This window comes from Saccopteryx leptura, chromosome 2 (assembly GCF_036850995.1).
Source record: "Saccopteryx leptura isolate mSacLep1 chromosome 2, mSacLep1_pri_phased_curated, whole genome shotgun sequence".
In the NCBI taxonomy this organism is placed as follows: Eukaryota; Metazoa; Chordata; class Mammalia; order Chiroptera; family Emballonuridae; genus Saccopteryx; species Saccopteryx leptura.
In genome coordinates, this window is record NC_089504.1 from 150986651 (window position 1) to 150999919 (window position 13269).

Below are 13269 nucleotides of genomic sequence, written 5' to 3' on the forward strand. Positions count from 1 at the left end.
TTTTCTGCTATATTCAACAATTGAGAAACTAAAGAAATGAACACTTCACAAGTAAAAAAATTATTAATATCAAGTCATACACATCTTTAGCATATCTAGCGATCTAAATGTCTTCATTCAAAATACAAAGTAAACTTTCAAAACACATCAATATCTAATAGATGATGCACACTGAAGTTACACTACCAATCTTGAGAAGAAATATGTCAGTTCCCATGTTCACACAGTTGCTGATGAAATATAAAGGGCAGATTTGTAATAAACTACTAAAGTGAGAAAGGTTTGTATACAAGGTAGACCAGTATAAAGTATTGGCTGAAATTACTTGTCAGCTTCAAGCTACATCATCTCTGAGCTGTTTACCAGTTCTCTATTTCTTTCTTCCCTGATGCTTAGCTCTTAGGGAAAGGTGCCCACCTAATGATGAAAACAGGGCTCTTTCTCTTTATCACTCACTTACCCTTCTCACTTCTGTCCCTTCCAGTTTGAAGTTTTTAAGTCACATAAGCCACTCCAGTTATCTGGTACAACAGAGAAAGAGAAAAGGGGGGAAGTGGGCAGGGGAACAAAAGATCGGACGTAGGTGTCCAATATCCTACAAAAATGTAAAACTCCTTGAAAAGTGCAAGAGGATAGAAAAACTAACACCCTCCTAGCTTTCAGAGCAGGAGAGCATTCTCACCAGTGACCCTCATCACCTCACATGATGGTCCCCTTTCCACAGGCAGCACTCAGCATGGCGCTGGAGCAATACAGCGGTGATATCGCAGGAGGTGCCACCGCACACGATGGCAAGGTCCGGGAAGTACAAACTAGCTGCTAGGGCGAACACAGCAAAAAAGAACAGTCACATTTCACTGGAACCCAGGCACAAGACCCGTCACACTGTGTGCCAAACCCAGAGCAGTGAACTCAGTAAGGGTCACACAATGAATCAAATGTCCTTCACCTAGTGCCATGAGAAGAACAAGCTCTCCCCTTCACCCAGAGGCCATCTTGCAAATGAGAAAAGGAGAAATCCCTAAGAAATAAGAGGACCAATCAAAGAATTTTTAAACCAAAGAGTAATGTACTCTTTTTTTTTCATTTTTATTGAATTTATTGGGGTGACATTGGTTAATAAAATTATATAGGTTTCAGGTGTACAATTCTCTAATACATCATCTGTATATTGTAGTGAGTGTTCACCACCTCGGGTCAAGTCTCCCTCCATCACCTTTCATTGCCTCCCAATACCTGTTCTCACTCTCCCCACCCCGATTACCCCTGGTAGTCACCATACTGGTGTCTGTGTCAATGAGTTTGTTTCTTTGTTTTTGTTTTGTTTGCTTAATCCCTTCACCTTTTTCACCCAGCCCCACAACCCACTCTCCTCTGACAGCTGTCCATCTGTTCTCTATCAATGAATCTGTTTCCATTTTGTTATTTACATTCCACCTATGAGTGAAATCATGGTACGTGTCTTTCTCTGATTGGCTTATTTCACTGAACATAATGCTCTCCAGGTCCATGAAGATGTTTTCCATCTTCAGTGGGAATGGGATCTTGAAGATAAGGTGAAAGCAGGTATAGGTTATAAAAAATAAATTATGTATATCCTAAAATACCATGCACAATTATACACACACCCCCATCCTTCTGAACTCTTCTCCCCAACACAAGCTATATAAACATATTCTAATCTAGTCCTATTCAAAGTATGTGGACCATGCCAGACAGAAAAGTATTAATTACCTATCTATCCATGGTTACACGAGTACTGAAAATGAGGGTAAATGATTAGAAATTCCTATAGCAATTTGACGTTGCCCCAACATCTAAGTCTGTGAAGAATGAGCTCACCTCACTGAACAGGACACAGACAAGCATAGGTGTGGTCGGGCTCAGGTGGGAGCTGCACGGGGCACACTCACTGTACGACAGGACTACATACCAGACTGGGATCAGAAAAAAGAAAAAAAAAAGACTTCCACCACAAATAGTTCAAGAAGTAGTAACATAGATCAGCATGCTGCCTAATACTGCCACCAACTGCAGTGTCATACTGGGTTTTGTATTTAGGATCATAATGGTACAAAACAGACCAATGAAAATAGAGAACTTCACATGTAAATGATGTGTGTATGCTCAGAAAAGACCAAGTGACAACAACCTGCTAAAAACCAAGGTTCCATTTCTCAAACAAGCAGCATCTGGCCTCTGTGTGCCCAGATCATCTGATAAGTGGCCCCAGGACTGGCACTAGCAGCAGCAATCCTTGGTTCACAGCTTGGCCTCTCCTGGGCACCTTCAAGCCCAGTACAAGTAGCAGCCATCTGCACACTGTTTCACAGCTTGTGCTGTGTGGCTGGACACCGGCAGTGGCTGACTTTAAATGTCCCAGGAGGTCCCAGAGACAGTGCACCCAGTGGAAAGCTTCAGACCACACTGGAGTACAACCCTACCACCTACATGAGTGACACACTCAAGGGTCAGACTTAGTGAGCACCAAAGCCTCACTAAAGCAAATCGCACTCTGTATGACTGGCTCCTGCATAGCAACTCCTCCTCTGTAGTCACAGCTGGTCCTCACAGCCAATCAGACTAGAGGTCAATTCCTCCCAGTGCCACCAACAGCAATCAAGGCTCAACTACAACAGGAAGCACACGCAGGGGAGCACTTGGAGCACCCAGCTCGGTGACTGGAAAGGCCGTGCCACTGGGCCCTACAGAACACCAGCTACACAAGGCAACTCTACCAAGTCTGCAAGATGTGGCAGCTCCACCTAATACATAAAAACACACACGTGCTAGCAGCCAAAGAGTGGCGACAAAGAAACATACCCCAAGTAAATGAACAAGAGAAATCTCCAGAAAAAGAATTAAACAAAATGCAGCCAAGCAAACGGCTAGATCGTTCAAAACAATGGTTATAAGGATGATCAAGGAACTTAGTGAGAAGTTTAACAAAAAAATAATAAGCATAGCTTGACCAGGTGGTGGCAGAGTGGGTAGAGTATCAAACTGGGACACAGAGGACCGAGGTTTGAAACCCTGAGGTCGCTGGCTTGAGCGCGGGCTCATCCAGCTTGAGCGTGGTATCATAGACATGACCCCATGGCCACTGACTTGGGCCCAGGGTCACTGGCTTGAGCAAGGGGTCACTCACTCTGCTATAGTTCCCCAGTCAAGGCACATATGAGAAAGCAATCAATGAACAACTAAGGAGCCACAACGAAGAATTGATGCTTCTCATCTCTCTCCCTCCCTGTCTGTCCCTATCTGTCTCTCTCCCTGACTCTCTCTCTGTCTCTGTCACACAAAAAATAGATAATAAGCACAAAAAAGGACATAGAAACCATAAAAAAGAATCAGTCATAAATGAAGAATATACTAACTGAAGAGAAGAATAATTTACAGGGAATCAATAGTAGAGTATATCAAACCAAGAATTAAATTAGCTATTTAAAATATAAGAAAGCAGAAAACACCCAATCAGACCAGCAAAAAGAAAAAAGGAATTAAAAAAAAAAATGAAGATAGTGTCTGGGACAACTTCAGGTATACCAACACTCACATCATGGGGTGCCAGATGGAGACAAGAGAGAACAAGAAATTAAACCTATTTGAAAAAACGACAGAAAACTTCCTTGATCTGGTGAAGGAAATAGACATACAAGTCCACAAAGCACAGAGTGCCCCAAACAAGATGAAACCAAAAAGGCCCACACCAAGACATAGCATAATGAAAATGCAAAAGGTTAAACACAAAGAGAGATCTTAAAAGCAGCAAGAGAAAAGCAGCTAGTTACCTACAAAGGAGCTCCCATAAGACTGTCAGCTGATTTCTCAACAGAAATTTTGCAGGCCAGAACTGACTGGCCAGAAATATTCAAAGTGATGAAAAGCCAAGACCTAAAACCAAGATTACTCTACCTAGTAAAGCTATCATTTAGAATTAAAGGTCATATAAAGAGCTTCCCAGAGAAGAAAAAGCTAAAGGAATTCATCACTACCAAACCAACATTACATGAAATGTTACAGGGGCTTCTTTAAGAAGAAGAAATAAAAATAAAAAATATGAACAATAAAATGGCAATAAATACAAAAAAAGTAGTTACATTCTGAGGTATTGGGGATTGGGACTTTGATATGTAACAATACGTCACAGGGCATGTTACATGTTCTGTTAGCATACTATATACCTCACTTGTTTCATTTTACTTAATTCAAATTAATATCTGGTGTAATTAATTGTATAATGTTCATCCTCCTTTTTAGGCTGTAAGAATCAGGAGGCCAGGAATTTATTTTTGGCTAAATCTTCAGGCCTGGGACATAATATGTACCCAACTGTTAGAGGCAATATATAAACAAACAAACAAAACAAAATAAAATAAAACCAAGTTTCCACAGGAGTTCAACTAGAAAATTTTAAAAATGACAATATACCTTTCCTTAGCAGCAGGTACCATACTTTAACTGCAAATGAAAATTTTAGTTCTAGGCAAATATATATATAATATCAAGTCACATGAAATACATGTTAATTTGAAAGCTATTGATTTTTTTTTTTTTTCATTTTTCCGAAGCTGGAAACGGGGAGGCAGTCAGACAGACTCCCGCATGCGGCCGACCAGGATCCACCCGGCATGCCCACCAGGGGGCGATGTTCTGCCCCTCTGGGGTGTCGCTCTGTTGCAACCAGAGCCATTCCAGCGCCTGAGGCAGAGGCCACAGAGCCATCCTCAGCGCCTGGGCCACCTTTGCTCCAATGGAGCCTCGGCTGCAGGAGGGGAAGAGAGAGACAGAGAGGAAGGAGAGGGGGAGGGGTGGAGAAGCAGATGGGCGCTTCTCCTGTTTGCCCTGGCCGGTAATCAAACCCAGGACTTCCGCACACCAGGCCGACGCTCTACCACTGAGCCAACCGGCCAGGGCCGATTTTTTTTTAATAGTTGTGTTTGTATTTTACTTGTAAAATCTCTTTTGGTTCTGTGGTTGGATGAGAGGTATAACCATCAGGAGTTTACACATAGTTTTATGTTAGTACATATTTAAATAGCATAATAAATTTTAGAAGTCAGCAGTGGAGATATCTCTTAAAAAGATTCCATCCATGATTTCAAGTTGAGAAGTGAGGATGCCTTGAACACTGGGTTGAAGTCAGAAGCCTGGACCAGAGAGAAGCAGGGGCTGAGCGGCAGGGAGGGACGGCAAGGTCCACACAGCATCTGAGCGGGACTCCTCCAGATACAGCCCAGGAGGAGGCTGCCTTGAGGAAATGCGAAGCCATCTACTGTAATTTGCATCATTTGAGTTATTTTATTGTAAATGGAAGCCTAAGGGGGAAACAAATTTTAACTTCATTGGAAGACTAAGAATTAAGATTTTTTAATGAAAATTTCCCGTTTATGAAACAGAAGCCATACAAATTACATACCTCCACCCAGAAACCACCAGCTTATAGACAAATGTCCTTGAAGAATCTCATTCTTTCAACAACTTCTTCCCTTTGTAAGACAGCCATGTAGCAATAACAGCTTCCACTGGTAAAAACATAACCCCAGAAGGTCAGCGTACTGAGAATTACCCTTACTTTAGAAATGAGAAGAGGACAATTCAGAGAAGCAGTCTGTGCCTAGAACAAATAATCAGAAACATGGCTAAGAGGGAAATTTAATCCTGGTTTTCTAATTTTATGTCAGTATAAAAAGTATTTAAAACTTTATTAATAATTTGTTTATATCCACTCAATTCTATTACAAGGAAAGGCATTTTTATAAAACAATTACTATTCTTCTCTCTTTCAGTTAAAAAAAGACTCACCTAGGCCCTGGCTGGTTGGCTCAGTGGTAGAGCATCACCCTGGCGTGCAAGAGTCCCGGGTTCGATTCCTGGCCAGGGCACACAGGAGAAGCACCCATCTGCTTCTCCACCCCTCCCCCTCTCCTTCCTCTCTGTCTCTCTCTTCCCCTCCTGCAGCCAATACTCCATTGGAGCAAAGTTGGCCCGGGGGGTTAAGGATGGCTCTGTGGCCTCTGCCTCAGGCGCTAGAGTGGCTCTGGTTGCAACAGAGCAATGCCCGAGATCGCGGTAGGGCTCATGCGGGAGTCTGACTGCCTCCCTGTTTCCAACTTCAGAAAAATACAAAAAAAAAAAAAAAAAAAAAAAGGAATCACCTAAAATTCCAAATTAATTTTCATAGATAAATGCACAGAATAATAATTATTTTCCTTTAGAATTAAATAGTATATGAATTATATATAATTAAAGTAAAAAAACTAGTGTACATTAAGCTATCATCATGACCCAGCCTGGTACCCAATCCCATCAGTGGTCCTCCATTTTACATTATCCTACTAGATTGTGTTTACATTTTCCCCTTACACAGATTTGGGGAGGAGAGGGAAAAGAAAGGCAATATGTGGTGGGAAGACTACAAGGCTTTGTATCAAGGCACTGGGTCTCAAGACTCAACTCTGACTCTAATCATTACCTAAACCAGAGACCTAACCTACACCCTCCATATTTCCACATTCACCTACTCACCAGTCCTCCTCCTGGGTATCTCTGCATGGCTTGAAACAGGGCAGTGGCCTCTTACCTGCTCCCTACCCCCTACATCCCCTCCCTTTTCCTCCTTGATGCTAAAGTGATCTTTCTAAGATTCAAATCTGATCCCTTCACTTCTCTCTTGGAAGTCCTTCTTTTAACTCATCACCTCCTGGATACCATCTGAAGTCTTCAACCTGACATACAAAGTCCTTCCAAAGCTGGCTCTCTATAGCCTCATCTCCTTTTTTCCAGTTTCCCCACATTGCGGGGAAATGCATATTCATATTCAACAGTCAATATGCATGTGTGTAGTCTATATTCCAGTATAAATAGTGGCTCCTGGAATCTTTTATTCCATAGTGCTACTGTGCCTCTTGCCCAAAATATTGGTCCTCATTTCCCTTCCAACTTTCTAATCTCCTCCCCTTTCTTCAAATCTTTTAACACTTCCTCTGTGCCACCTCCTCTGAGAGCTATGCTCAGAAGCTTCCTCTTCCCACCTGCCTTCAGTACAGTCAGCCCCTCTTCTCCACTCCTTCCGCAGGAGTCTGCACAGGAGAAGGCTGTACTGAGTTATCCGTCATAGCAATGACTTCTATAACTACATAATAATCTCCTTAAAAATGGGAGCCATGATTTTCTCTTCTCTATTCTCCATCATGGCAGTTCATGGCCAATATATGTTTACTTAATATATGAAATGTGGCCTTGGACACATTTCTCTCGACACTGGAGTTTCTTTTTCCTCATGAGAGTTGGACTAGAATATACCAAAGATCGTGGTCTTATAAAGTTCTGTGTTTCAGTGCAGCTTTTCATAAAACACTGGTCTTTATTTTTTTTCACTAGTTTATGAAGTCTTTAAAGAATAAAAACTTCTAATTTCATCACCAGGACACCTTGAGGTACTGAGTTTACAGATCTATATCAAGATATAAAAGTAATGGCAGTTGTCACTACTGAGCCCTAAACTACAATATTTGCACTGTCATAAATTCCCCCACATTTGCTAATTTCATTTAATCCTCCCATGAGGTAGATATTACTTGTCTTCATCTTAAAGAAGAGAATACAATGGCTTTGAGAAGCAAAAAGACTACAAAGCTAGTAAGTGCTAAAGTGGATTTAAATATACTGCTGTTCAACTTCAAATATCATGTGGTCCACTCCTCTGCTGGGTGGGGCTAAGAAATCTATCCAGGATAGAAACCATGTCTTCGCATTCTATTTGACACCTGATTTGGTGCTTAAAGTTTAATTGTTGTTGAAATGAAAGGCAATAAGAAAGTCAATCAGGTGCATTTTTATCAGTAAATACATTTAAAGAACATTAACTTTCCCATTAAACTGACAGCACCCTTTGGCCACTGACATGCCTAAACACATAGTTCTCTAGAATAAGAAAATGAGTATTGGTAGATTTTTATATTTAGCAAACCTTTGAATTTAAAAAGAAACACATTGTAATAAAAGATAAAACAAGACATCTAAAACCAGGTAGTGCTTTAGCATTTGAATAGCATTCTCTATTAGACATTATTTTATATTACTATAACTTTTAAATTTTGTGTTACTAGACTATTATATTTTAATTAAAAATAAAATGACCAGATCCTAAATGCCTTCTGCCATCAGCCATCACCAGCATTTAATATAATAGTTTTACAACTCATGATATTCAATTCTCAATATCCTTTACCAATTGCCATTGACACCTCTTTTTCTTCATGAAAGAAACCAATCAGGCTGCCGCTGAAGGACGCAGTGTCTGAACTTCCTTTGTCTCGCCACTGGGCCTCCTGATAGTCAGGCACAGTTCAGATGGATGGCTTTAATTAAATAAATTGTTGGCAAAAGAGCAAATGCACAATGTCTATTAACAATATAGTAGTTTCCCAGTTCGTTGCAGTGAGGAAGAATACCTAATTCTTATTTATTCTTGCCTTCATGACAAATGCTCTTTGAAAAGAAGGAAAACTACGTAATTATGTCAAATCTTGGGTGGAAAAACCACTCACTTAAATGAGTTTCTTTAATTCTAGTCAAATAAGTCTACTTAAAAATGTGTTGGTATTTCAATGCTTATGGTTAGAGTTAATTAAACTATGTAGCAAAGGAAGTTTGTCAAAAGCCCAAAATATACTTTGGAAGCTTCTTCCAGATACATGTAACTAAAAAACTCTTCTGATGAAAGATCTGTTGCAGTTTATTAAAATTCTGTTTAAAAAAACATAAGATATTGCACTAATATAATGCTAAAAGCTTCATCTCAGGAAATATAACTTTTTTTAATTACCTCTTTAGAAACTGGTGCCCTAACTACTGGCTTTGTAACTTTAGTCAAATTTTTTTCCTTCTCTGATCATCAGTTTCTTCATCTGTCAGGGTAAATAAAAATAATACCTACCTTACAGGCATCGGTGAGCCTGTACCAAATAATGCAGTGAAATATCAAGCACATGCCGGCCACACAGCAGACTCTCCATGCATACAGGTTTCCTCTCTTTTCCCCACAGCACTCCCCAGTCAAAACTCAAATTTAAAATTGGACTCTGTTAAGCAAACAGTATGTGGTAGAGTCACCAAATCTTTGAGTGATGTGGGAAATGACCATAGCTATAATAAAGAAACACTACTTAAGCCCCCTGCGCTTTCTCATATTTTATAAAAGCTAATTCTTTACACCTAAAGAGATCCAAATACTCTCATTTGACAAAATAGAAGCAAAACCCAAACACAATAATTCCTACAAAAGTTCAAAGGGAAGTTCTCGAGTAAACCTCCAAAACATATGAGAAGAACAGAAAGGCAAGGGTGGAGGGGAGCCATACAAAATGCATACATACATTTTCCCCTAGTTAAGATATATGTTTGTATGCATACAAGGCAAAAGAAAGGCATCATTCATTACTGAGGTATCTGTCCTTTTACACTATGATTCTCCTTAACAACTACATTCCTATTATACATAACCAGCTAATAAGATTAAAACAACTAATAAATTACTTAATTTAATTTGATAGAAAGGGATGTTAAATAGAACAGTTTTCAGAATCACTTCACTTCTTCTGAAACATTTACCCAAAAATGTATTAGGTGCTTTCTAAATGAATTGGGTTTATCAGCTCACGCAGAAAATTGGGGGGGGGGGGGGAGACAGAGGAATGTGTCCTGAATTTTAATAGTATGTCACACTGTACATAAGTGAATCTTAACATGTCATTTGGGAAGTGACTGCATTTAACTGCAACAACCCATATGTTAGTCTCCCTACTCAGCACTGCATGCAGTAGCAATAGTTCACTCAATATCATCTTGACAGAGGCCTTCAAGTGGAAACCACATTATAAATGGTGTATAGGTGTGCCATTAATTTATATAGACTGGCCAAACCTTTCTTTGTATGTGTCAATACCAAATAAGCAGGTCCCCTAAATCTTTGAATTGAGATTAGCATTTTTTATAAAAGAAGAATACTGAGAAATACTTGTCCAAATATGTGGTCCTTAAAGAAGCTAGCAGCCTGTATTAATTTGCATTACGTTTCAGAAAGAGATTTAGCTCAATAAAATCTACATGAAAAAATGTTATGCTAGAGTAGTCTCCATAATGGGTTTTAGAATACATATTTAAATGTAAATTGAGTGTAGAGAATGTGGAAAGAGCAATGGTCATGTGAGTATAAGCAACCTTATAATTTAATGGTAACATATTAGAAATTGACTTTTTGGTCAGTGTTATCCCCAGACAAAATTTAAAATGTATTTTCTCCTCTGGTTCATTATTTTCCTTATCAACCTGATAGTTTAATCTTTCTGTTTATATTTAACAAGAACTTAATGCAACACTATTTGAATTAATTAACTTTGTAAATTCCAAAGAAAAAAGTTAAATACAATCTGATTTCAAATGCAAATAGACAATATTGCTCATTACAATAAAATTCTCCCAAAAGGATAAGCCAATGTCAAGCAGTATCCTCTGACATATGCATTAAAAATCAGTTAATTTAAATATTTCTTTATATATATATATACACACACACACACACACACTCACACACACACAACTGAAACACAAAAGAGGAGATATTAAAGTGATCAAAACACACATATTTATGCATGCCCAATGAAACAGGACCTCAAAAAGAAATACCACAACCAACAAAAACAATACCAATTAGAAAAGCATCACAATATAAGCAAAAACCAAGAAACCTTTAAAGTGAAAAAAAGACACAAAGTAACAAGGGTTCTCTGTTTTCTCCTATGGGAGAAAATAAGGCAGAATACCCCATTTCTGACTCAGATTTTTATATTCTGGAGGAAATTCCATCTTTTCTCCACTAAACAGATTAGCTGATCACCTTTCAAAGTTACCATTTATTTTTAAAAGACATATATTTTGTCACAATCCAAAAATCTACCCATTTCAGCGTTCCTATTAAATGTATTAGCAGTACTCCAGTGTTTTCTTTAACAAACATACAGTTAACACCAAGTGCACTGTGACATTTAGTTCATAGGACACTCCATGCCTGACAGAATGCTTGCATTTAGTGCTTTTACCTCGTTATAAATTATTGGTACCACCATTTACAACTTTTAAGATGAGGTTAACTTAAACAGAAAAGCAGAAGCATTTCTAAAGCTGGGGTGCATTTTGAATAGAAAAACGTCAAGTTGCTCACCAGGAAATGTGCTGGAAATGCACACACATATCTATTAAGGAGGTGGTTAAAAAGGGATAAATTCCCTGAGTCATTAAACAGGATATAATTCAGACAGGTTGTGCCACCTAGAGAAAAACTGGAAATCGTGCATTGGCTCTTCAGTAGTAAGCATTATTTCAAAACCCTGAAACTTTTGGCATGCTCAGTAACCAAGCCACCCTCCAAACCAACTCATCAAGCTGCTGGAGTAAGCTACCCTGACAACTTTGCCTTCTACACACACCAGACTGGCCTCCTCCTGTTTTCCTCACCCACCCACCCTGGCAGCACCATTTAACCTCAGCACAGACTGTTGTCACAACCCATGCGAACCCAGCATCCTGAAACCCATCCCAATCTAAAGCATTTTCCTCGAAGCCCGGGCAGGTCAGGGTAGGAGAAGCAGGGGAATAACCCTAGTGGACCTTGCCAACCAAGGTCCCTCTGGGTGATAGCAGAGCCACGGCGCAACCTCTCCAACCCGTGCGGCCTGTATAGGAAATTCTGGTGTACTCAATACAGCATATCCAAGTCCCTGCGCTGAACTCCCTGGTCACCTCGGCACAAACCAAACACCATAAGATAACCTGAACAGAACCAAGCCTTCAAGGTGCAAAAGGCCTTCAACTTTTCTCTCCGTTCGTTACTTAAAGGCAACGTGCCCAGCACACTTGTCAGGCTGAAGCACAAAAGATCTACAAGTAACCAGGCACGCAGAGCCGCTTTCACAAAGAAAACAGACAGTAACTGTGAAAAGCCCGCAGTCCTGCGGTATTAACTTGACAGCTAGGACTGCGCTGGAGCATAACTCATCTCCGAGGCATCTCTCCCAGCCCCAGACTTTCAGCTAGGGACAGCTTCCTCTTCCCCACTTCTCCCTCAGGAGACCCAAGGCAGCGCCCACTTCCCGCCCCCACGCTCTTCCTCCGCCAACACCTTCTCTCTTCCTCCTCCTCCTTCTCCTCCTCCCTGAATCTCCAGCAACTTTGGGCTTGGCAGCAACATCAGATCTCAACCAGCGGCGGGGACACCGCGAAGGCGGCCAAGGGAGGAGGTGGAAAGTTTAAAAAGTCACTTAAAGCACTGCAGGATCCCCCACCCGTACCTACCCTCCAGCCCAGCGCCCACCCCGCAGACAGCAGCTCCAGGCTCCACGTGCGAGCCAGCCCTGGAGAAGCTCGAGTTCCCCTCTGTCCTCCCCAGAAAAAGCTTTTCCCTTAGCGAAAAGTTGGCTGCTGTAGCACCCTTCCTTTTTCCCCGTACCCCCCCCCCAAATCTGAGTTCGCAATACGCCGCCGGCTTCGCGCGCGGCACCAGTGGGCGCGGCGCCCCTCCCCCGTCGGCCGTGGACAGGTCCGGAGGGAACTGAGGAGACGGAGGCACCGGGGGCGCCCCGGCCCGGACCCCCGTCCCCGCCTTCCCCCGCGCCGTCGCCTCACTCACCTCTCTCCTGTTCTTCCGCCTGCAAGCAGATGGGGATATTCTTCTTCCAGCCCGGCATGGTGCCTGCTCTCTGCGCTCGCTCTCAGGCTCGCTCCTCGCTCGCTCGCTCCCTCTCTCCGCGGCTCGCCGCGCCTCCCTCTCGCGCTCTCGGGCCGGCCGCTGTGCGCTCGAGGCTCTTCAGCGGGGCTGGGGCGCCGAGGCGGCTCCCGGGCACATCGAGGCGGCGCCGCACGCCCCGCGCTCGCCTCAAACTCGCTGCTGGCTCCGGGTGGCGGCGGCTGGGCCGGGCCGGGCCGGGCGGTAGGGGCTGCAGCAGCGGCTGCCGCGGTGAGGACGGGAGGCCGGGCCGGGCCGGGGGCGGGGGGCGCGTGCAGGCCGAGAGCCGGGACTGCGGAGCCCCCGGGAGGTGGGCGCCGGTGGGAAGAGTGGGCTCCGCCACCGCCTCTTGCCCTCTTCCTGCTGCTGCTTCCCCTTCCTTGTCTCCCCGCCGCCAGCAGGTGGGACTCGGAGCCGCCGCGGCCGCCGCACAAAGCTCCGCCGGCGGCAGGACTGAGGCTCCGGGCTCCCCCGGCGCCTCTCGG

General features: G+C 42.6%; 1 protein-coding gene across 1 annotated transcript in view; it reads right to left on the reverse strand.

Moving 5' to 3' along the window:
• GRIP1 (glutamate receptor interacting protein 1) overlaps nt 1–12833 on the reverse strand; it is a 718500-nt gene extending 705667 nt beyond the window's left edge. Inside the window, exon 1 of the mRNA XM_066369047.1 lies at nt 12689–12833. Within this exon, the coding sequence (XP_066225144.1) occupies nt 12689–12746 (58 nt within the window). The 5' untranslated portion in view covers nt 12747–12833. The remainder of the gene's footprint in view (nt 1–12688) is intronic.
• Nucleotides 12834–13269: the final 436 nt, after the last annotated feature.